Source organism: Saimiri boliviensis, chromosome 4, assembly GCF_048565385.1.
Source record: "Saimiri boliviensis isolate mSaiBol1 chromosome 4, mSaiBol1.pri, whole genome shotgun sequence".
NCBI classification, from domain to species: domain Eukaryota; kingdom Metazoa; phylum Chordata; class Mammalia; order Primates; family Cebidae; genus Saimiri; species Saimiri boliviensis.
The window spans coordinates 59,443,445-59,469,153 of NC_133452.1; the positions used below are offsets into that span (position 1 = coordinate 59,443,445).

Consider the following 25,709-nt stretch of genomic DNA (forward strand, 5'->3'; position numbering starts at 1 on the left):
GTTGTGGTCCCTTGGAGGAGAGGCATTCTGGTTTTGGATGTTTTCATCCTTTTTGTGCTGGTTTCTTCCCATCTTTGTGGATTTATCTACCTGTGGTCTTTGTAGTTGATGACTTTCGGATGGGGTCTCGGTGGACATCCTTTTGTGTTGATGATGAAGTTATTTCTTTCTGTTTTTTAGTTTTCCTTCTAACAGTCAGGCCCCTCTGCTGTAAGACTGTTGGAGGTCCACTCCAGACCCCGCTTGCTTGGGAATCACCTGTGGTGGCTACAGAACAGTAAGGGTTGCTGCCAGTTTCTTCTTCTGTTATCTTTGTCCCAGAAGGATACCTGCCAGATATCAGCGTGAGCTCTCCATTATGAGGTGTCTCTTTGGATATATGGGTTCAGAGAGCTGCTTGAGGAGATAGTCTGTCCCTTATAGGAGCTCAGGTGCTGAGCTGTGATCTCCATTGTTCTCTTCAGAGCTGCTGGACAGGTGTATTTAAGTCTGCTGCAGTGGAACTCATAACCGCCTTTTCCCCCGGGTGCTCTGTCCTGGGAAGGTTGGGCTTTGTAAGTTCCTGACGTGCTGCTGCCTTTTTTCAGAGCTGCCCTGCCCGGCATGGTGGTAGTCTAGCCACAGTCTGCCAGCAGAGGCATTGCTGAGCTGCCATGGGCTCTGCCCAGCAGCTGTGTGAACTTTCTTGCTGTTTTGTTTATAGAGGTATAATTAGAACTGCGTTGGTAATGGCGGACTGCCTTGGTAATTTTGGATTCCCTTGGTAATGGTGGACTGCCTCGGTAGCGGTGGTCTGCCTCTGTAGTGGTGGACTGCCTCGGTAATGGTGGATGCCCTTCCCCCAGCAGAGCTGGACCGTTTGGGGTCCAGCTGCGCTTGCTGTGAAACTCTCAATCCAGAGTACTTCAGATTGCTGGTCTTTGTGGGGGTGGGACCCGCCGAGTCAGGTCACCTGGCTCCGTTTCAGCCGCCTTTTTTTTTTAATCAATTGAATGGGCATTTCTGTCTCCCAGGCATTTCAGGCACCAGTTGAAACAGTCACCCAGATTTGTATGAGTTTTTGTGTGGAGACCCACTGTGCCAGCTGAAACAGCCGTGCTGGAAACTCATGGCGCTTTTCAGCCAGGGAATCTCCTGGTCTGTGGGCAGTAATAACTCGTTTGGAAATGCGGTGTTCACTCACCCTGTGTGTTGTTCTCGCTGGGAACTGCACTCCAGAGCTGTTCCTATTTGGCCATGTTGGATCTGCCCCACCCCTTTTCTTTTTTTATAATTGCCCTTATGTTTGATTCATTTATCTTGAAATGGTAAGCAACCACAGCTGTAGACCTCAATCTGTGGTTCATATCAAGCAATTCAACTTTTTCTTATAATGTTATGACATTTCTGTACTTTACAGTACTTCCAGCGTACTGGTGGCACTTTAAATGAGGCCCACGGTGTATTCAAGGTTTATGGTGTTGCATACAACATGATGAAAAATACGCAAGAACCATGAGAGATTACTTCCTACTCTCATATGCAGTTTAGTGGAGAGAGAACTGCTCAAACAGCATTTTAAGGAAATACAGCACTAGAGCTAACTGCAATATCAACAGAGCGTGGCTATAAAATTATTACAGTAATACAGAATTATTACATTTAAATTTATTGTTAAGATATAGTACTATTTAGTATTATTAGTTTGGCAAAAACTGCAATTACATTTGCACCAACCTGATACATCTTTACTTTTCTTTATATTTCTCTTGACTATGAATGGCACTATGCTTGTGTTTTGTTTTTAAATTTTGATAAATTTTAACTTTTTATAACGGATTTCTATATATTTTATGGTAGTAAATTATAAAACATACTAGTATTTACATATATTCTATGCATTCATAACATATCTTTAAAATAATGTTAAGGCTATGTAGTTCATCTGTAAGTTTTTTCAAATTGTCTCAAGTCTCCAAAATTTTAAATATCTTTATTGAAAAAAGTCCACATACGAGTGGACTAGCACAGTTAAACGATGTTGATCAAGGGTCAACAGTAGTTCCAAATAAATGCCAAATTCAACAGGACACCAGTTTTAATGTTACACTGTTCAGTGTTTATCTCTGACCACAAAGTGTCTGAGGCAGATACCATACTGCTTGCAAAGATAAAAACTCAGTGCTCTGGATATTAAATTTTATGATATATGTTTCATTTTTGCTTAGGTAAATATGCTGAAGATATATTTGGAGAATTATTCAATGAAGCACATAGTTTTTCCTTCAGAGTCAACTCATTGCAGGAACGTGTGGACCGTTTATCTGTTAGTGTTACACAGCTTGATCCAAAGGAAGAAGAATGTAAGCTTATTAATGTTGTATTTTCTTCTGTGTATATATTTTGTTAAATGAGATGAATGATGTATTTAAGAACAATATTAATAGTGAATTTATTCCAGATCTTACCCATGTTCTGTGGTGTACATACTGTAATAAATCACTGAATTATCTAAAAATGCCGTCAGTATGAATCTCCTGGCTTTTCTATTTTAAATATCTTCTTTTTGTACACTAAACAGCTCCTAATTTTTTGAACATAAAAAAGACGTTTTAATCAGACATTGTCCTCCATTCTCTTTACCTTTTCTCCCTTGTAATTTATTTGTATACTTTTGTCTTAGAAATAAAAATTATTAGAAAATTACCTGAAATCTTTAGGTTTGATTTTACAAGAATGTAACCACTTTTAATATGCTTTTGTATGTGCATATTGCTAAAGTCTGATTAGTTACGTAACTGAATGCAACTTCCTGCTTTAAATGAACATTTCAAAAACAAATTGCCAGTTAGGGTGTAAATATTCTATACCAAGATATTAAATCAGGAATAATCAGGTAAAAAAGCCACTCTGTAGGCTAAAACAATTGTAGAAACTTTAGTGGTAAAATCATGTTTTATGCCTTGATAGAATAACACTGAATGCCGATGTTTCCCAAATGCCTCTTTTTCTTTGTTTTACAAAAAGAAATGCAGTACTAAGAACATAATTTGCACTTAAATACCACAGAGAATTGTTTAGTGGAATTTCTTACAACACTCTCTTCAAACAAAATAGTACAAATGCAAATTATATAATCTAATTTTTAGTATAAATGCAAATCATATAATAGATCTAAACTTTAACAATAAAAATATTAAAGGATGTCACTGGAAAGAACAAAAAATACAATGTTATAATGAATGTCTCAGTGATGGAACCAGCTACTTTTGAAATAATCTAATGTGTAAATAAGGAGAGGCAAATAGGTTTCTACTGCTTGCAAAAATAAAAACTCAGAGCTCTGGATACAAGAAAAAAATGAAATAATACTTTAAAAATAGCTTTATTAAGATATATTTCACAACCTACATATACCTTGCATTCATTTAAAGTTGAAGTGTACAATTCTGTATTTTTTAGTATATTCAATAGTTACGCCGCCATCACTACAGTCAATTTTAGAATATTTGTATCCCTCTAGAAAGAAGTCCTGTACTCATTAGCAGTCACTCTGTTTCCCCTTCAGCTCAACCCGTAGCGATCACTGATCTTTCTGTCTGTATGGATTTGCTTGTTCTGTATATTTCATATGAAATATGTGGTCTTTTTGTGACTGGCTTCTTTCTTTTAGCATACTGTTTTTAAGGTTCATTCATGTACATGTATTTATATTATATTATATTTCCCTGATGGCTAATGATGTTGAGCATCTTTTCATGTGCTTATAGGCCATTTGTATATCTTCTTTGGAGAAATGTCTAGTTCTTTTGCCCATTGATAATTTTTATTATTCGTGTTTCTATTTTTGAGTTGTTAGAATTCCGTGTATATTCTGGATCTAAGTCCTTTGTCAAATATGTGATTTGCAAGTATTTTCACACATTCTTTAGGTTGTCTTTCTTGGTGGTTGGTATCCTTCAAGACATGTGCATATATTAATACATTAATTACATCTCATGGAATTCTTGAAATAAAATCGTAGTTAGAGGTGAAAAATATTTTATGGTCATGTTTTCAAATATATAATTTATAGCCAAATTTTATTTTTTAGATAACTCAAATATTTATAACTTAAATATAAACGTATGCCACCAAATAATACAGAAATACATAGGCTGTTCTCATATGTAACAGAAATAAAAGTCAACATGTAGTTTCAAAATATTGTTAAATTTTAGCAGATGTGAACCACCTTAAACTTGAAAGTGAAAATACAGATTACAGTAAATAAAGATGTTTATGTTAAAAAAAAAAAAACAAGTTTTAGGCTGGACATGGTGGCTCACGCCTGTAATCCCAGAACTTTGGGAGCCTGAGGCATGTGGATCACAAGGTCAGGAGTTCAAGACCAGCCTGGCTAATATGGTGAAACCCTGTCTCTACCAAAAATACAAAAATTAGTTGGGCATGGTAGCAGGTGCCTGTAGTTCCCAGCTACTCCAGAGGCTGAGGCAGGAGAATTGTTTGAACCTAGGAGGCGGAGGTTGCAGTGAGCCGAGATGGCCCCACTGCTCTCCAGCCTGGGAAACAGAGTGAGACTCCATCTCAAAAAAAGAAATTTTAATATGTCAACAACTCTACTGTCAGAATTATACATAATTTTCTTTAAACTTTTGTGAAGCAGTGAGGAAGAATTCAGAATCTAAAAGCTGAACTACTTAATTTCAAATTGTTTTGGAGAGGTTGTATTGAAGGAGTTTTCAGTCATTTAACCTAGGTTTTTTTAATTCAGTGGGAGTTCAAACAAAATAACATCATGGATACAGTACTGAATTGCACAGTGTGGTATCAGTTTTTTTAACCATTATGCAGTAACAAAACTACCAATTTTGAAAATACTTTTTAAAAATGAATTTTAAACAAAGACTTGTACAATTATATTTAAGTCAATTATATTTACAAAGTTATGCTAATTTATTATTATATAATGCTGTTAATTAATATCAGATGTTATTGTTTGCAAGTGGAAGAGGCTTTGCCAAAATGATCTGTTATTAATAAGACAAATGATAAACAAGAGGAGTTGAAGGTAGAATAGTACATCATGCTTATTACTTTACATGCCCCTTATATCCTTTACCAAGGAAGTTTGGGGAGATCAAACACTAGGTTTCATCTCAGTTACATACTTACTGTTTAATAAGTTGGGCGGGAGAGTGGCAAGAATTGATCCATTTTGACTGCAGAAACACAAGCCACTTCTGGCAGGAGCCTAAGAACAGTATTGTGGCAAAAAGATTAGCCTCAAAGGTAGACAGATCTCAGTTTTCTATTCTGGCTGTGCTGTTTATTAACTGTTTAACCTCAGGTCAGTTATATACTGTTTCCTAGCCTTGGCTTTCGTATAGTATTTAAAAATGGAATAATAATTCCTGTCTTACTGAGTTACAGAGATTAAATGAAATGAAATTTAGAAATGAAACCATCTTGTACATATAAGTATGTACTTATTAAATACTGTATCTCCAGTGTCTCTTTTTACTGTTAGTGGGGAAAAACTTTTTGCTTCTCCAAATTTTATTATAGTATTTATAAGTGTGGTACAGGTCATGCAGCAGTGGAATTGCTAGAAATGCAGTTATGGTGCCGCTGTTGCAGAGCCAGCCTCTTGCAGGCACCTCCTGTGCCATAGGTCCCATGCTCATGTTGAGTGAATTTACCTGAGAGTATGATAGGAATATTATTTTAGGGAGAAGGGTAACTTAAGAATTGTTGAACAGGTGCGGTAGTTCACGCCTGTAATCCCAGCACGTTGGGAGGCCAAGGCAAGTGGATCACAAGGTCAGGAGTTCAAGAGCAGCCTGGCCAACATAGTAAAACCCTGTTTCTACTTAAAAAAAAAAAAAAAAAAAAAAAAAAAATTAGCCAGGCATGGTGGTGGGCACCTATAGTCCCTGCTACTTGGGAGCTGAGGCAGGAGAATCGCTTGAACCCAGGAGGCAGAGGTTGCAGTGAACCGAGATCATGCCACTGGACTCCAACCTGGGTGACACAGTGAGACTCTGTCTCAAAAAAAAAAAAAAATAAGTAGAATTGTTAGGATTGTTATACTGACCTTGCTATGGTATAGGGCATTTGTTTGTATACTTAAGGCCATATTAAATATGTAAGAAATTACCTTATTTTTTAATATCAGGAAATCACTCTAGGAATTAAGAATGTAGCATTTTTGTATATTTTTTGTTTTAACATGCTGCATAGTTCAAAATAAATGAAGTTATTTTAAAATCATCCTATATGTGATGGGGCTGTGTTAGTTACTGGGAATACTAATGTACAAGATAGTCTGGGTCTTCAAGAGCTTATAGTTAGGTAGAAATCCTTATAGTACAGATAAAAGATAAGTGAAATAGAGAATAATATAGATCACCCAATACTTAAAAAAATTTTTTACAGCGAAGTTTGTTTTAACTTGATAGTACACATACAATATTTGTAGTATACATAGCATGGAGGTTAACAGTGTGTTTAGCCCACAGTGCCAGTAATAAGTAAGTAATTTCCTTCAGAGTTACTTGTGTAAGCTAAAAAGAAGAAATGAAGGGAGATGGAAAAGACTATAGGAGAAGAGAACCCAAATTGGTGGGGGCCCATGATGGCAAGTAGAAGAAAGAAAAAGGTATGTTTGGTTGAAATGTAGATATGTGTCAGGTGTCATTAGGGCCCTCTGAGCCTTAGAAATGAAAGGTTAATTAAAACCTATTTGATTGGGAAAATAAGACAAAGAATGATAAGGGTAAATATAATGATAGAACATTTAAAATTTGATTTCTGATTCATAAACCACTAAGGTCACAGCCTCTCGAGCCGTGCTGACTGTTAGACAAAGTACATGAATTTGTGATTATGTTAAACCATCATAGTAAAATAAAATAAAATGAATTCTTGATTTTCTTTTAGTGTCTTTGCAAGATATAACAATGAGGAAAGCTTTCCGAAGTTCTACAATTCAAGACCAGCAGCTTTTCGATCGCAAGACTTTGCCTATTCCATTACAGGAGACGTATGATGTTTGTGAACAGCCTCCACCTCTCAATATACTCACTCCTTATAGGTAGGTAGGTTAATAAGTAGTAGCCCTGTTATTTACATTGACATGCTAAATCCCCAACCATTGTTTATTTCATTGGCTTCTAGCCAACACAGAGTGCCCTCTCTGTCTAACCATCTTTAGAAAACCTTTGTTTTATTCACTGAATAAATTCCTAAGATTCTGGCATACAATAGGCAAGACCTATTCAAAAGAGTTGTTTTGACAAGTAAAGAAAAGCCCCTGGTAAACTTATTAATGTAAAGAGATAGGGAGTTATTATTGTCCTTTTAATTTAATTTTTAATCAAATGGGAAAAGCTCAAAATTCTGTCCTACTAACAAAATAAGCACAATAATTTGTGCTTGTTTTGTCTACTCTTGACCTGTATATGTTAACTTCTTACATAATGAATATGTATTATCTTTTTAAAATGCTTTGTACCACTTAGAATAAAATCTGGAATTATTCAACCTTTCTTTGAAGTTCTTTCACATGGTTTGTTAAATGGGTAATTTAAGATGTACAACACACATCCTGAATAAAATAGTATTGAGAGAGTTATTTGAAATTGTAAGTCAGTGTGCAAATCATTAGTTATAAACGTGACTATTAGAATGACTATTACATGATACCTTTTGGATTTAGCAAGATAACAAGTTATAGTATTAGCAGAAACTGCAAGATTTCTCTATTCTAGATGATGTTACTCTCTTTTTAGGCTTTTATCTTTGGCAGAGCTGTTTGTAATTATTGGAATTGCCAAAAGGACTTTTTAGAAAATTTGGGATTCAGCAGAAGTTAGGGATGAAAATTGCCCAGCTGTACTTTAAATTATTAGTGCCAACTTGGAAAAGTATCTGGTTTTCCACATTTCATCGTTTCCTCAGATTTATGAGAAATTTTCCATTGTTGGCAATATTCAATTTTATTCTGGCAGTATTTTAACTCATGCTGTATTTTATTAATGTAAGAGGATAAACATTTTATTGAAATTATTTCTTTTCTGATTGCCTAAGTCTTACTAATGTGTGTTTTAACTGATATTTTATATTTCAGAGATGATGGTAAAGAAGGTCTGAAATTTTATACTAATCCTTCATATTTCTTTGATCTATGGAAAGAAAAAATGTTGCAAGATACAGAGGATAAGAGGAAGGAAAAGAGGAAGCAGAAGGTATTACAAGAGATTAAAATATTGAGGTTAATTTTTGTATATTTGTGTTTTGTTACATATATTGAACTTCATTAATCTTGTATTTTGACAGTTTTATTTTATTGGGTCCATATAGTTAAATACTGAAATCTTTATAACTCCACAAAAAGAACACAGTTTGATGGGGAGCAGATGAGCAATTAGATTATTAGAGTATGGTATAGTACGTGCCATAGCAGAGGTATGCATAAAGGGTCTAGATAATACAAAATAGTATCTGCTTTAGCTAGGGTAAGCAGGCAGGGTAAGCACTTCCAACAAAGCTTATAATGAATCTTGAAGAACAGGTAGGAGTTAGGTGGACCAAGGAAGACAGTAATTTGGTAAGAAGGAACAATGGAATCATGTACAGCTATTGTTAACGTAGATTAAGCTAATACTTTCTTGCTACAGAGCACATCCTAAACGTTTTGGAGAGGTTATTATATTCTAATGAAATTTATGTTATTTCTATTACTGTTATTTTCCACTTTTTTTTTTATTGCTTCATTTTCCACTTTCTAACATAATTCGCTCGTATATGCTTTATTTAACGTTAATGATAACTGAAAATACAGAACGATAAAGCACAGTTAGATTTAGGCGAATTACAAAGGAGACAAAGTCTGTCTTCATAACCTCTCTGTTCGTCCTGTAGCTATCTCTGCTTTCCCTAATCCCTGCATAATACCATTGTGTTACCATCTTTGCTAGATGGTAACCCAGTGTTCTCGCCAACATTTGCAACTGGTGACTGGCAAGCTACACTGTGCCTGTAGGCAGTATGTTTTTTGCCAGACATAGAGGTCTTTAAATTTTTGAATTACAGTGCCTGAGATGGACATACCTGTCTAGCTCACTGCATGTCCCATCTTGCACCCGACCAACTTTATTCATGTATGTTATCTGCTTAGCCTCTTTGGGCATTTGAATTTGTTATACTTACTATAGACCTTTCTCTACTTTCTCGCCAGTTTTGAATCTTTTTGTCTTACTGTTTAAAGACCAGGTTTTCTGTTGAATGATATAGTTATTATGGGTTAATTAGATAATTGGACATTTTGCTAATGTGTTGGCTAGCTAAGCTAGTCAGTTACTTCCCAGATAACATAACCTTAGTAAATTTTTACATTTTGGTTAGAGTAGATATTGCCATTCATGGTAGCAATTTCAAAGTAATGCCTATGGAGTGAGGGTTCATGATCTGAAAGACTTTCTGACCTCAAATTGTATTCCTTAGGCATAGTATTTTATGTCTAGCGCATCAGTTCAAATTAGGGGTTAAACAAAACATGGCAGGAAACTGGGATTACAGCAAACTGGCTAAGATTTAACTCTGAATGTACAAGTGAACATTTCTGTGTTAACTTTACTATATTATAAAGACATTGTCTTTTTCAATGTTGATGTTGGAATTTTATTTTGATTGTTAGAACCTCTTTTTTAAAAACGAGCACTTCAGCATTTGGCTTTGTTTCAATACATCTGTTATAGCAGAAAAATCTAGATCGTCCTCATGAACCAGAAAAAGTGCCAAGAGCACCTCACGACAGGCGGAGAGAATGGCAGAAGCTGGCCCAAGGTCCAGAGCTGGCTGAAGATGATGCTAATCTCTTACATAAGCATATTGAAGTTGCTAATGGCCCAGCCTCTCATTTTGAAACCAGGTTTCTTTACTTTATTTTTTTAATAATGATAAAACATTGGCTTTATTTGTAATATCTGTACTTCTGAGTCTTATGTCCTAAACTGTTGAACAGGCAGACCCTGTTATAAATATAGAGATGATTTCAAAATCCTGACCACTGTGAGCCTGCTAAAGTCTGGCCTTGATCAGGTCATTTTCATACCTGGACCTTAGTTTTGCCATCTGTAGAAAGAGGTGGTTGGAGTGGCTGACCTTTAGGGTTGTTTTAGCTTTCGTGTGAAGTCTGAATAGCCTCTCAATGTTTGAGACACAGTCTGGTAGAATTCCATCATAAAAGTGTAGAGTCTGGTATTTTTTTTTCAAATACTATTGATTTATTGCATATAAAATAGGAGTGGGGAAGGGGTTCTGTTTTGTTCCTTTTACTTTCCCCTAACTTCCTTTCTTTGCCACATCCCCCATCTCACATATATGAGGACTTTCAAACAAAAGTATTCATCCCTTTTTGTAGAAAAGAGTGGGTCTTTTTCCTTTCTCAGTGGCCAGGGGCCCTAACCAAATCCAGAAAACACATTAAACTGGCATCTCTCTGTGAAGATATTTATTTGTGTAAAGTCATATGATTTTTTTTTGTTGTTGAGAAGGAGTCTCGCTCTGTCACCCAGGCTGGAGTACAGTGGCCTGATCTTGGCTCACTGCAACCTCTGCCTCCCGGGTTCAAGCAATTCTCCTGCCTCAGCTTCCCAAGTAGCTGGGATTACAGGCACATGCCACCATGCTCAGCTAAGTTTTGTATTTTTAGTAGAGACGAGGGTCTCACCATGTTGGCCAGGCTGGTCTTGAACTCATGACCTCAAGTGATCTGCCTGCTTTGGCCTCCCAAAGTGCTGGGATTGCATGCATGAGCCACCGTGCCCAGCCTAATATGATTTTTTTAATGGAAAAGAACTTAAGGTTTTCTTTTAAGTAATATACATATAAATTATTGGGCCATAAGTGTGAAACAACTTGACCTATTTTAGGAGAAATATACATCTGAGAGATACTGTTTATCTGTATTACTGAAATAATTGACATTAAAAAATTAATAAACAATAGACATTTATTTCTTCTACAGTTGATTATTGAGGTATTTATCTGACCCACTAAATACAGTAATTTCTGACTTGCTGTGTGCACATCTGTTAAATCCAACTTTGTTCCCAGAATGCACTAGTAAATATTTGTAAATCTTAACATGTTCAAGGTGTCTAAAATTTTGCTTACATCTAAGTCACATGTTGCTATGTTACTCAGCTATTTTCTGAGTACCCTGGTGCCTTTGAAAACAGCAGAAGGACAGAAACAATGTAGCTAGGTACCTCTGTGCTGCTAGTATCAGGGGGACCTCTCTGGTGCAAGACTTTTGAAAATCATTTAAGTTTAAGAGCACACCAAGATATACTAGAAGTAGAAAACTCATTTTACTATTCTACCTTTTTGTCATTGGCATCTTCTTGTAAAGAAAAAAACTGAAATAGAGGCAGATGGCTTTCTAAATTCGCTAAAAGTTAATTATTTTCTTGTTTATTAGATTACATATGTAATACTTTTTATCCTGTGAATTGAATTAGTATTCTGTTATAAAATAATAAAATAACTCCGATGGTCATCATAATAAATCTCTAAATCAACAAGTAGGTTACATTGCCAGCAGCTTTCTTTGTTTTAAAAGCAGGATTAATGTAATACATTTCTAAAAAGTTTCTTTAAAATAGTTAAAATATTGGCATTGAAAGGATAAACTTTAAATATTTAATAGCTCATGTAGAACACTTTTCACCCCATTAATTCAAGGAAAATTCACTGATACTATATATTTATTTTAGACCTCAGACATATGTGGATCATATGGATGGATCTTACTCACTTTCCGCCTTGCCATTTAGTCAGATGAGTGAGCTTCTGACTAGAGCTGAGGAAAGGGTATTAGTCAGACCACATGAACCACCTCCTCCTCCACCAATGCATGGAGCGGGAGATGCGAAACCCATACCCACCTGTATCAGGTATGTTGGAACAAGCATATGATGTTTTACCTTAGGAGTCAGTAACCTTTTTCTTTAAAGGACAAGATAGTATTTTTGGCTTTCAGGGCTTACAGTTTCTGTCACAAGTACTAAATTCTGCCATTGTTGCATGAAATCCACCATAGACTATATAAACAAATGAATGTGTCTGCAATCTAAATTCTATTTATAAAAACAGGGAGCCGGTCAGATTTGGTCTGTGGGACGTTATTTGCAATATTCTGATTAGAGCTGACACATTCTCATTGGAAAATTTAGCTAATAAGAATTTAAAGTCTGTTTCATTTTAGTATAATGTTGTTATCAAGTATATCGTTTGCAGTGTATTAAGAAAAATTAAGGATTTTTTGCAATATTGGTGATGGTCTAAGAAATGGGAACCAAAGATGTGATTATTAATACCAATTTGGTAGTAAGAAAAATACTTAAAGTATTTATGACAGTTGCTCATAATAATCTTTCAGTAAAACTGTTTTGAAGTTTAATCTTGTTATTATCCAAATGATAAATTTCTAATGGAGAAATATTTGAGAAATTTTCTAATAGAGATATAGAGATCAGCTTTACAATTTTCAGTTAAAAATCCAATTTTCTATCACTGACTCATTTGATGTTCCATCCTCAGGAAGAAAGAGAGCTGTAAATTTCTTTTTGTGGTTTGTAATTAGCTGTCATTGATTTAACTGAAATAGCATGTGATGAGACTTAATAGCTTCAGTATAAATACAGCATTGTAGTATTGCTACAAAATTGCATTATGATCAACGTTGAGTCATTACAGAGATTCCTATCAGTATAGGATTGAGCATTTTATTTATCAAAGTTAAGCATAAAACATCTTGAGTGGATACAAAAGTTGCATGAGAGAATGAGACCATTTAGACTACTACAAACCAAAGCACCACTCATTTATTTTTTTATTGATGTGCTTTTAGTTCTTTTTTTCCTAAACACTATTGAAAATGTTAAATTTCTATAGGAGCATGTTAATGGATCTATTCTGATATAATTACTGATAGTCGTTTATAGTTTGTGTGGTTAGATACTCTCTTTAGGCTTTTCTCTTTTAATAACTTGCTAGAATCTCTTTGTCATTTCAGTTCTGCTACAGGTTTGATAGAAAATCGCCCTCAGTCACCAGCTACAGGCAGAACACCTGTGTTTGTGAGCCCCACTCCCCCACCTCCTCCACCACCTCTTCCATCTGCCTTGTCAACTTCCTCATTAAGAGCTTCAATGACTTCAACTCCTCCCCCTCCAGTACCTCCCCCACCTCCACCTCCAACCACTGCTTTGCAAGCTCCAGCAGTACCACCACCTCCAGCTCCTCTTCAGATTGCCCCTGGAGTTCTTCACCCAGCTCCTCCTCCAATTGCACCTCCTCTAGTACAGCCCTCTCCACCAGTAGCTAGAGCTGCCCCAGTATGCGAGACTGTACCAGTTCATCCACTCCCGCAAGGTGAAGTTCAGGGGCTGCCTCCACCCCCACCACCGCCTCCTCTGCCTCCACCTGGCATTCGACCATCATCACCTGTCACAGTTACAGCTCTTGCTCATCCTCCCTCTGGGCTACATCCAACTCCATCTACTGCCCCAGGTCCCCATGTTCCATTAATGCCTCCATCTCCTCCATCACAAGTTATACCTGCTTCTGAGCCAAAGCGCCATCCATCAACCCTACCTGTAATCAGTGATGCCAGGAGTGTGCTACTGGAAGCAATACGAAAAGGTAAGTTTCTCAGCACCATGAAAAGCTTTGCTATAGTAGCATTGGAAACATTCTAAATGTTTAAGACAAAAATGCGTTCCTCATTTATAAAATTTTAGGTGATCGTGTTTTTGTACAAATAGCCTTTAGAAACTATATCCGTCTTATATTTAAAATTATCTTTAAGAAAATAGATCACATTTAATCATTTTATTTTCATGCATTGTAGGTATCCTTAAAATGTTTATTGAGTGGATGAGAAATTTAAAATCTCAGACTTAAATGTTATAGAACATTTAATTAAAACCTTTTATATTATGCTTAATGTGTATATTATTAACTCCTTTAAAAAATGGTATTTTCTTCAATGTTAAGGCTGTTCATTTCGGATATCAGTGACACTTGCTCCACCAGATACCTTTATTCCTCCCTTTACTAAGGAAAGACTTCTCATATTCATTTATTGTCATTATTTCCTAAACAGTGACAACATGCCAGGCACTGAGCATATAGAATGATTAATAGTGCCTTTCCCTTAAGTACAATGGATAATAAAGCCACAGAAAACATATTCATCAGTGTTTAATTTATTTGACCATTGCGGTGATAGAAATGTACCACCTCATTAATGTTTTAGGGGATGGTGAGCAGGGAGGTATAGTAGACCATGATGAATAAATAAACTGTAGATATGTACTGGGATACCTGGTAAGTTTTACCAGCTAATAACACAGATGACATAAGAGATTTAATGCCTCTCTTAATATGATTTCTTCACATTCTTTTCTAATCTTTTTATTTTCCTGTTAGTATTTCTCATGTGTATTTGATTTTATTCCAGAAATATTAATAATATCTAGTATTTAGTATTTTGATTTAAACGAATGATTTGGATTCACTATATCAGGTATTCAACTACGCAAAGTAGAAGAGCAGCGTGAACAGGAAGCTAAACATGAACGCATTGAAAATGACGTTGCCACTATCCTGTCTCGCCGTATTGCTGTTGAATATAGTGATTCAGAAGATGATTCAGAATTTGATGAAGTAGATTGGTTGGAGTAAGAAAAAAATGCATTGATAAATATTACAAAACTGAATGCAAATGTCCTTTGTGGTGCTTGTTCCTTGAAAATGTTTGGTCATTCTAGTGTTTTGCTTTCTTTTCCTCATAATAAATAACGCTTTTCCTCCATAACTTTTGATTTCTAAGAAAAATATTAGCATACATTTCAAACTAAATGTTTTAGAGTGGCTTATCTTTTTTTCCCCCTGAAAAGACATAATTTGGTCCAATAAACCACTAAGTATTAAGCATGGACAGCTGTTGTTAGAGTAGCAGATTCAGTTTTTTGATATATCTTAATTGTGTACTTCGTGAATTTTAATTTAAAGAAAGCAACTGAAATTGAAACTTGAGGGCAGCTGTATCTATTAATGAGCCTTATTCCATTTCCTGATGTTTTAAAAGAAGAAACACTGCCTTGATTATATGAATACACTCAGAAAGTACATTTAGCTTGTAGTGTTGAATTCTCTTAAAGGAATGCTTGAATTTTTTAATTATTGTTTTATTGTTTTAAATACTTGCCTTATTTGAATGTTTAGCAGTATCCCCTTCCCACTTATATATTGTGTGATATGATTTTGCTTGCCTATAGGAGTTAAAAATTTTTCCATGTGAAATAATCTGACTTAAACATACATGTAACTTACATAACTGTTAAGAATAACAGTCTGATTTAATAAATGGTTCATTTTAAAAGTTCATGGATGTTACTCTATGAATAAAATGATTTATCATAATTTATCAAATACTGTAAAGTAGCCTCTAAATAGTGAATGAAAAAAAACCACTTGAGCTACGTAATTTCCTCTTAATTGCACAGCTTCATGTTGTCCACTATGTAAGGTAGATTTTATGTTATTTCCCCACTAAGGTCATAAACTCTCTATTTCTCAGTTGCTTGTGATTTTAAAATTAAAACCTCAACTTGCCGACTAATTTCAGCCTACCTTAATTTCAGTTTAACAGTGTTCTTGAAATTATGTTTTGCAGCCAGACATGGTGGGCTCATCCCCGTAATCCAAACACTTTGGTAGCTGAGACTGGTGGATCAGTTGAGCCTGGGAGTTTGCGACCAGCCTGGGCAACATGGTGAAAACCCCATCTCTACGAAAAAATACAAAAATTAGCTGGGCATAGTGGGATATGCCTGTAGTGTCAGCTACTTGGGAGGCTGGGGTAGGAGGATCACTTGAACCTGGGGAGGTTGAGGCTTCAGTGAGCTGAGATCATGCCATTGCATTCCAGCCTGGACAGCGTGAGACCCTGTCTCAAAAAAAGAAAGAAAGAAAGAAATTGTATTTTGCGATGATAAAATGAGTAAATGTTTGCACAGCTTAGATTTAGGGGTGGAGAGGAAGCACCATTAATACCAGATTACTTCATTTAAAGAAATGACTAAATGAAGTTTGGGTAAGTTGATTGTGAAGTGACTGTAGTCTTCAGCCTTGCCTCTGTCTACTCCTTTTGCAGTAGTTTCCAGTTTTTCCCATTGAGAAGTAAGTTCTGTTCCCATGCCCTTGAATCTGGGTGTCCCTGAAACTTGATTTGGCCAATAATAGCATGCAGCAAAAGTGACATTGTGCCAGTTCTAAGCCTCAGGAAACCTTGCAAGCTGTAGCCTTCTCTTCTGTCTCCCTACCTCCCTGTCTCAAACCTGCTTCTGCCATGAGAATAATCCCAAGCTAGTCGGGCTGAAGATCAGAAACTCATGGAGGAGAGGTATCTCAGGAAAGACCATCTTGGACCAGCCAAGCCCAAACCCGCTTGCTGATGATAGACAGATAAGCAAGCCTGGACGATGTTAGCCTAGCCCAGCCCAGCCCAGTCCACTGATCCATAATTTCATGAGCAAAAATAAATGCTTATTGTCCTACACCTAAGTTTTGAGCTGCCAGGATTGTGGCAATAAATAGTTGATATGTGAAGTCACTTAGTAATTTGATAATTTGAAGGTTATTTAGGCAGACCACTAATGACCCGTAGTCTTTATAGAACAGGAATAATTAACCAAGTTTTATTGTTCAGTTTGGACATAACATTTCCTGATAGCTTTAATAAACAAAAGATTTGATTTGCTCTTTTGGGTAGCTAGAAAGAACAAGAGATTAGATAGCCATTGAGGTTCCTTTCTAACCACATGAAAATGTATATTGTCAAATTTAACTCAAGAAAATATGTCACAGTTTAAAGTCTAAGTGTCCTTATGGTCAAAAGGCAGCAACTAGTATATACATTTTATAAAACTCATATATATATATATATATATATATATATATATATATATATATATATATATTTGGGGCCAGATAACCAAAACATAATAGTACTGGTTTTGAAGCAGCTAAGGATGTTACAAAAGGAAATTGGTGAAGATTTCTTAATAGAAGTAGACATGTTAGTAAAGTTTATTATAGACTTTTTTTGTTTTTCACAACATTTTTGGAAGTTGAAAAAGTGCCTGCAGACTAAATAAGCAGATTTGTAGTGTCCATTTTAAAATCAAAATAATCTTTTAATCTAGATATTTAGCTTAACTTGCTGAGGGGATTTTGGAACAGAGCATTCAGTGGCAATTATCATACCCTAAGAAGAATGAAAGTTACTGGGTAATAACTACTTTCTTGTTAAATTGTTTTACTGCTCAGCAGGGTCAGGCACAAGCATAGAATCAGGAAAAAAAGAAAACGATGCATTGTATACCGTGGGAGAAACAATTGGTTTTGCTTGTTTCGGTTGAGGTCACCCATTTACCTCTATGTTGTGAAATTCAATGAATGCTTTTTAACCTTAATTCACATATTCTGTGTTTATTCTGCCTCCTCAAAGCTTTCAGTCCCTTAAACTTTCAATCCCTTTGGCTTTTATTGTGCCGATCCTTCTCCTTTTCCTTCCCATAGTGGTGGGACAGAAGGAGGAGAGGGAAATACCTAGCAGCAGTGGTGTTTGGGATGAAATGCAGTCATTATGGAGGAAAACGGAGTTACGCTATGTATTTTCCTAATGAAGGGATATTCATAAGCTTCAGATTTATAAAGCATTTCAAGCCATCACCACTGCCTTTCATGACATAAATAATCTGGACACATGAGATGACTTCCAAAGCATTTTCATGTTGTAAATATTTACTGAAAGATAAATAATAAGGTTCATTTAAGTTGCGTTTTATAAATCATGTAACATCTTTCTCTGTTTCCACTTTTAGAAAGCTGTGTCCTTTAATAACCATCTCACATCTGTGTTTTCTTGAAATCTTCTCTGATTACAACTGGAGTTCATATTCCTTTTGAATTTCTTTTTTTTTTTTAAGACAGTCTCACTGTGGGCTGGAGTGAGACTGGGCTCAGAGTCTCACCCAGGCTGGAGTTTAATAGCTCGATCTTGGCAGGCTCTGCCTCCTGCCAAGAGCCTTTTGAATTTCTGTAATTATTTTATTATAAGCTTTTTTCAAGTAATACTATTTCACATCACAGTTGTTACCTATTTGAGCTTGCCAAATAGATTATTTACAAAACAGCAAGGGTGCTGTCTTAAATACGCAGCTCACAATATCTCTTCGCATAAGCAGATTCAGTAATACCTTCTTTTTTGTTTGGTCCACTAGGGCTCTTAAAATTATTTCTTCCTAGGCACTGCTCCTGTTTAGAATTTCATTCTCCACTAATCTCAGTAACATAGTTAATGTAAAACTAATCCTGATTTCATCAAAACTCTGTATGTGTGTATTTTAATACATGAAAAGTATAGGAATGCTTCTTCTAACCAAAATATGAAACATATTAGTATTTCTGAAGTCATTTCTTAAGACAGCAAAATTGATTCTGTGTTTTAATTTCATGGGAATGCTCATTAATTACTTTCAAAACACAGCTTTAACTTTGCCCTTAGTAAACATAACATTGCTGTTTATTTTTGCATTTTCACTCCATTACATATATCTGGACCCTAGCTTTTTTTAAAACCACTTTCCCCAACTGAAGCAAATCTAAATTTAGAGCTCCTAAATAGTTCAGAAATTTCTTTTGGAATGCATTATTTCTGTAATATCTACTTAGTAAAAAAAAAAATATACAAATAAACCAAGATAATAATCACGCAGTATCGGGATTTCAAGGATGGCTTTGCTATGTTGAACTAATGAAACAATATCAAATTATGGTATTTCTAACTGTGTCATATAGCTTATAATTAATCAAAATAATTTTACTGAAGCCAAACAGAATGCATAGGACCCTTGGAATACAAAAATTAAGTTTTTTCCTCCCTTTATTCATTGTTGTGCTGAGAACAAATTTATGTTCTCCATGATTTGGCTCTAGAATGCATCAGTAATCTCTTTTGCTTTTCAAGCCTGACAACCACGCTCTGAATAAAGAATGAATACCAGCCTTGAATGAACATTTCAGGCACTTTTTTTAAGCGGGCTAGTCATCAATACCTTTTTCTCATTATTGTAAGACCAGCTGCTCTGACTGTTTTTCCTTTAGGAAAAAAATTAACATAACAGCATATATTGAAGTCATCTTTCTCAAGGTATTTATAGTTTCTTTTTTGTATATTTGTTTAATGATAATGATTTTGAATATTTTATAGTATCTATATAAATGTAAGCCTTGTGTATATGGTATGTGTTATACTCAAAGACTTCTCGATAAACTTATTTGTCCATACTGTCTTTAAGCTAGCTTTTTCAATACTATTCTTTTGACACCAATTTCTCTAGGAATATTGAAATTCTCTATCTTCCTTTCTGGCCTGGAAACAATATAAAAGACACAAAAGCCATTAAGTCATAGTATGTTTTCCATTGTAACAGCTTCCAGTATTAAAGTGTCCGTTTCATTCTTACCTATGAAAATCATGAGACGTTACACTTCTAACTTTAATGAAAATCAATGGGAACTATTTATACCATTCCAGATAAAGAAGCACATCTCCTATTATTATTAAATCCATAATAATGTAATATTTTTATTATGTATTTGCTATATTTTTATTTATTCAGCAGCATTTTTTTTATGCCTGCAGAGTTTTGAGACTCCTGGGTATTGGGGCCACAACAGTGAATAGACAGAGCCCTACTTTCTGAGTATACAGATAAATTAACAAAGAACAATGAATGTTGTCAAGGAAGCTCATAGTAGAGAGACCAGTCCTAGTCTAGGAAGTCAGGAAAGGCCTCTAAAAGGAAATGACACTGAAGGTTTGAGATAAACCTAGACAAATAAATGTTAGTGAGTGTGGAGAGTCCCCCAGGCGAAGGAAACGTGTGAATGTATGGAAATGCTTGGTGCAAAGCATACAAACAATGCAATAGCTGGAAATACATTAGAAAGATAAGTAGGAGCAAATCGAGAGGATCTTAAGAAACATAGTAAGGAGTTTGCATTTTATTCCATCGGCAATAAAACTGAAGGAGTGAGTTGCCAGTATAGCATTTTGAAAAGATAGCTGATGACTACAAAGTGGTAAATGGATTGGAGAGAAGTCAGCTTGCCAGTCAAGAGACCAGTCAGGCTGTTAGAATGGGTGGACAGATGATAGTTATGGTGGAGAGAAATAATGAGATAGATTGAAGAGATACTTATGATGTAGAATATATGGGGCTTGGTAATTGGAGAGGAAGGAGTCAAGGATGACTTCCAGGGTCCTGGCTTACTAATGGGTGGAACATTAGAAGAGGAACAGGTTTGGGAGGATGGATGATAAAGTTGGGGACATTAGGCAGGGAGAGGATCACTGATGTGAATGGAGGGAGGAATTGATTTTATATTTGTGGAAGGAAACCTCATATACAGGAAGGAGAAAAGGATCACAGCTGTTAAATTGAAGGTCTGGTGACAAAAAATGGAAATTGATTTTTTTCTTTGAAGTAGATGACAACACTGCTTAGGGTGATTGGGGAATAGGAAGAGTGTAAACAATGTTAAGAAAAGCAGAGATGGCTTAACGATAGTCATTGTGAAAATGGGAGAACTTTCCTAGGAAATTATCACAATATTGACGCCATTGTTAAGGTTGGTGATGATGAATTTATGGTGAGTCCAATTTACTATGTATGATTTTTTTCCCCAGCAGTCTGAAGACAGTTGCCAGAAACAGTTGAATTTTTACAGTTTGAGGTCTGAATCAGGTGGAAGGACTATCTCTTGGGAAGATTGACCAATCTCCTTAATAACTAAATCCCACGATTAAACTCCCATGTAGAAATTCTTCACATCGAATTTACTGTAATATGAGTTTGATCTCCTTTTCTTATGAAGTTCATTCAAAGGCTGTCCTTCATTGTCAAATCATGCAGATGAATCTTCCTGTCTTTTTAAGACTTTTCATTCCAGTGTTTTAGACTCAGTATCATCTTGGTTTTCTTTCTACTTAGGTATATTATGCAGTCCTCTCTTTTTTTTCCTGTTAACACCTGCACGATTTCTGTCTTACTCACATTTTAACATGCTCAGCTATCCTTTATACTGCTATCTTTTAAATCTAGAAATCTTACTTGTAAGGATTCTGTCAAAGATAATTCTGCCTCTAAAGTTATGTAATTTGAAACAAGAAAGCAGCAAAGGGATTTGACTTTTTGTGTATCCCTTTCATGTCTGAGTTATCTCATCTGCCTAATTTACTCTGTGGGCAGGAATCCTTTTCCTTTAAAGAAATTTCCGTCTACATAAATAATTATGCTTGATTCTATTGTAGTTTTTAGAGCATATTATAAGTAGACCAGATTTTTAAGTTTGATTTTTGGTTTGGTTAATTTTCTACAGCTCTTTGGCAATAAACTTTTTACCCTTAGCCAGCCATCTCATAGGGTCAGAGCAAAAGAATGAATAATTCAATGTAAACTACATATTATTATAAAGAAAGTAAAAGAGAAGGGCCTCCTAACCAATTACCAGGCTTTTCATCTTGATTTCAAAAATTTACTCGTTCCTTTTGCTTGGTTGTTTAATCTTTTTATTATGAAACGCGTATAGAAAAGTACGTAAAATTTTCAGCTCAGTAATCTACTATTACAGTGTAACCACCATCCAGGTCACGAAATAGAATATTGCCATCACTCCAGAAGTGCTTCTCATGCACCCTCCTAATCACCACCTCTTTCCTAACTACATCCCTAAGGATAGCCACTATCCTGGTTTATGGTAATCACTTCTTTACTTCCATTTAGACATTTGCTGTCTCAGCACCTGTTTCTGAATACTGTAGTTCAATTTGCCTCTATTTTGGACTTTAAAAAAGTGAATCTTTAGGTATGCGCTTTTTATTGTCTGACTTCTCTTAAAATTTTGTGAGATTTAACCACGTTGTTACATGTAACTACTTTGTTCCTTTTCATTGCTTTATAGTAGTCCATGGTGTAAACATACCACAGTTTACCCATTCTACTGTTGATGAAAATTTAATATACAATTTGGGGCATCTTACAAATAATACTGCTGTGAATATTTTTGCATATGTTTCTTGCTCATTGTCAGGCATTTCTGTTAAGTGTATACCTAGAAGTGGAATTTCTAGATCATAGAATAAGCATATTTTCAGCTTTTAGTGCATAATGCCAAAAATGTTTTCCAAAAACATTGTACCAATTTATACTCCCACCAGCAGTCTGAGAATTCCTGTTGTTCCACATCCTTGTTACCCTCTGGTATTATTCTATTTCATTTTAGACATTCTAGAGTGCAATCTCTTAGCATTACTTAAATTTTCATTTTTCCAATTACTAGTAAGGTTGAGCATCTTTTTGTGTTTATTGCCATATCGTCTCCCTCTCTGTGGCTTATTTCTTATTTTAATTTTCTTTGAACTTACTAATTTAATATAATCTATATTATCCAATCTTTTTTATGGTTAGTGCTTTTTATGTCCTGTTTAAGAATTATATTTTTATGTCAAAGTTAAATGTTTCCCCTATATTGTCTTCTAGAGACTTTGCTGTTTTACCTTTCACATTTACATCTCTAGTCCATCTGGAATTAACTGTGTGTGTGGTGTGAGGTAGGAGTTAAGTTTCAGGTTTTCTTTTTTCTGATCAAAACACTCCCATTTATTGAAAAGATTGTTCTTCCTTACTGCTCTTCAGGGCCAGTTTATCAAGAATGCATAAATAAAGACAACAAATAAATAAGCATGTATTATTTATGTTGATATACAACTGTATAATGTTGACGTAGATACAAATACATGTCTATTTATAGACTTTATTTTGTTCTGTGGATCTATTTTTATAATAGTATCACAGTTTTTTAATTGTCACAGCCTTACAGTAGGTGTCAGCGTCCAGAAAGCAAGCCTGTCCACCTTGTTCTTTTTCTTCAATATTATCTTTATTATTACTGGCTCCTTGCATATCTATATCCATTTTAAAATCCAGTGGGCAGCTAACAGGACATTCAGAGACAGCAGTAGCCATATTGGCCTTGGTGAGTGTGGGAGCTCATTACATAGCCTTTATTTCTGCCACTGTGACCACTCTGTTCATGTGCCCTCATGCAAGTTTTCTTGGCTTTAACAGAGCACACCTGCTTCAACTGAGCATTTAAATGTCTCTGGAACTCTAATGAACAGATCGCCAGTTGGATGCTTAGCTGTATCAGCTCTTCCATAGCCAGAAATAAGGGTCTCATTGTAAGCTACCAAACTAAGCTTTTATACTTAGACTTTAACTGCCTGTTAACAGCTCTCACTTTGTCATTATCCCTCTGCAGAGCATCATAGCAACTTAGCAATAACCATCAAACTCCACTGTTCTTAGAGGCATTGTTTTCCCCATTTCATTCAAATGGCTGAATCATTACACATGGATTCTTCTCACCAGTATGTTTTCCCAGGTTACCATTGGTGAAATCTTTAGCAATTTGGCCACTGCTTTGTGCCAGGGACTATCCATGCCCCACATACCACTCAGGATGACATCCTCTTTGTCCACCAAATAGTGAAGAAGCCAGTCTAGTATTCTAACACGTCTTCAGACTACTTCTGCCACCACCTATAATATTGGTGTAGGTCCTTGGAGATGCATATGCCAAGACAAGGATTAGATGTGTAAGAGACTTATTGGTGGGAATGCCTATGAAGAAAAAAAGAGGAGGGGGTTAGAGAAGGCATGTAAAAACCTTCCAATTGCAAAGGAAAGGAGGGAAAAAGGAGGATTGGTTGGAAAGTGTTGTAGACTACAGCGCTTTTACTAAGAAAGTTTTGGCCAAGCTTACGGGGAATCCTCAAGCCGAAGTTGTCTGTAAAAGAGAATGGACCAGTATTACTGACCCTGTTGTGCTCGTTGGCTGTAAGTAGCATAAGCTAAGCTTGGTCTTAGCATAACTGTGGTAGCAGATTCAGAAGGTTGGCAGCTGAGGCCGTCAGTCAACTATGTTTCCCTCAGCAGGAGATATGACTGGTATGTTTTCATGGCCACCACAGATTGCTTTAGTGTCTTTGTTAAGAATCAATGACTGTATGAGTATGGGTCTGTTCCTAGGTCCTCTGCTGTTCCATTGATGTGTCAGTTCTCTGCCAGCACCTCAGTTTGGATTACTGGTACATTTTGTAAGTCCTGGTCAGGTACTGTAAACCCTCCAATTTGTTCTTTTTCAAGATTGCTTTAGACATTCTAGGTCCTTTGCATTCTCATGTGAATTTTAGAAGTAGCTTAATTTGTTTTTAAAAAATCCCTGGGGTTTTCACTGGAATTGCATTGAATCAATAGCTCAACTTAAAGGAGTATTAGCAGCTTAACAATGAGTCTTCCAGTCGATGAGTATGGTGTCTCTGTTTAATCCCTCTTGAATTCTCAGCAGTGTTTTGTAGTTTTCAGTGTAGAGATTTTGCATGTTTTCTGTTATGTTTTTCCCTAAAGTATTTTATGTTTTTGACAGTACAGTATTTAAATTTTAAATTTTCACTTTCCAGTTGTTTGCTGTCAGTATACAGAAGTATAGCTGATTTATGTGTGTTGACTTTGTGCCCTACCAATTTACTACACTCATTAATTAGTTCTAATAGTTGTTTTGTAGATTCCTTATAAATTTTCATGTAAACAATCATACTGTCTGTGAATAGAGGCAATATACTTTGTTTCCTGATCTGTATATGCCTTTTATTTGGTTTTTTTGTTTGTTTGTTTGTTTGTTTTCTTACCATGGCTGGGACTTACAGTACAGTGTTGAGTAGGAGTGATAAGAGCAGGCATCCTTGCTTTAATCCCATCTTTAATGAGAACACATTCTGTATTTCACCATTAAGCATGATATTAGCTGTAGAGTTTTTATAGATGCCCTTTATCAGATTGAAGCAGTTCTCTGCCTGTCCAAATTTGTTGAAAGTTTTTCTTTTGATTTGGAGTTGAGTTTTATCAGATGTTTTTCTATATCTACTGAACTGAAGATATGCTGCTTCTCCTTTATTTTATTAATATGATGGATTACATTGATTTTTAAACATAAATTGGCCTTGCATTTTTAGGTTAAGCCCTTGCTTGATCATGATCTTTTAAACATATTAACTGGATTTGATTTGCCAATGTTTTGTTAAAGATTTTTGTATTGCAGTTTAGAAGAGATGTTTTCTTTTTGGAATGTCTTTTTCAGATATTCCTCGTGGTATTATGAGTGGCCTCATAAAAGCATTCCCTCCTCTATTTCCTGAGAGATTGTATAAGATGGTTATTATTTCTTTTTTAAATGTTTGATAAAATTCACCAGTGAAACCATCCAGGCTTAGAGCTTTCTTTATGTGGTGTTTTTTGTTTTTGTTTTTGTTTTCGTTTTAACATATAAAAGATTTAACTTATTTAAAAGGCATCAGTTTATTTAGATTTTCAGTTGTGTCCATTTCATCCAGATGGTTTAATTTATTGGCATAAAGTTATTCATAATATGTCCTTATTATCCTTTTATTGTCTATAGAATCTGTGGTGACAGGAGTTTCTTTTTGTTTTTGGTTCTTGAAATCCAAAGGGCTTCTTAAATCTTCA

The 25,709-nt window shown here is 35.5% G+C and overlaps 1 protein-coding gene across 4 annotated transcripts in view; it reads left to right on the forward strand.

The window, feature by feature from the left end:
* The window catches only part of WASF1 (WASP family member 1), a 69,516-nt gene extending 54,077 nt beyond the window's left edge, over window positions 1-15,439 (forward strand). For 3 of the 4 annotated variants that reach the window (XM_074397608.1, XM_039467373.2, XM_039467376.2), the window contains 7 exons: window positions 2,208-2,342; window positions 6,922-7,075; window positions 8,111-8,228; window positions 9,741-9,913; window positions 11,763-11,942; window positions 13,064-13,692; window positions 14,579-15,439. In XM_074397608.1, coding sequence (XP_074253709.1) covers window positions 2,208-2,342; window positions 6,922-7,075; window positions 8,111-8,228; window positions 9,741-9,913; window positions 11,763-11,942; window positions 13,064-13,692; window positions 14,579-14,736 — 1,547 coding nt within the window. In that variant the 3' untranslated portion in view covers window positions 14,737-15,439. The remainder of the gene's footprint in view (window positions 1-2,207; window positions 2,343-6,921; window positions 7,076-8,110; window positions 8,229-9,740; window positions 9,914-11,762; window positions 11,943-13,063; window positions 13,693-14,578) is intronic. The other variant, XM_039467374.2, reaches the window with a different exon arrangement.
* The last annotated feature ends 10,270 nt before the right edge of the window (window positions 15,440-25,709 follow it).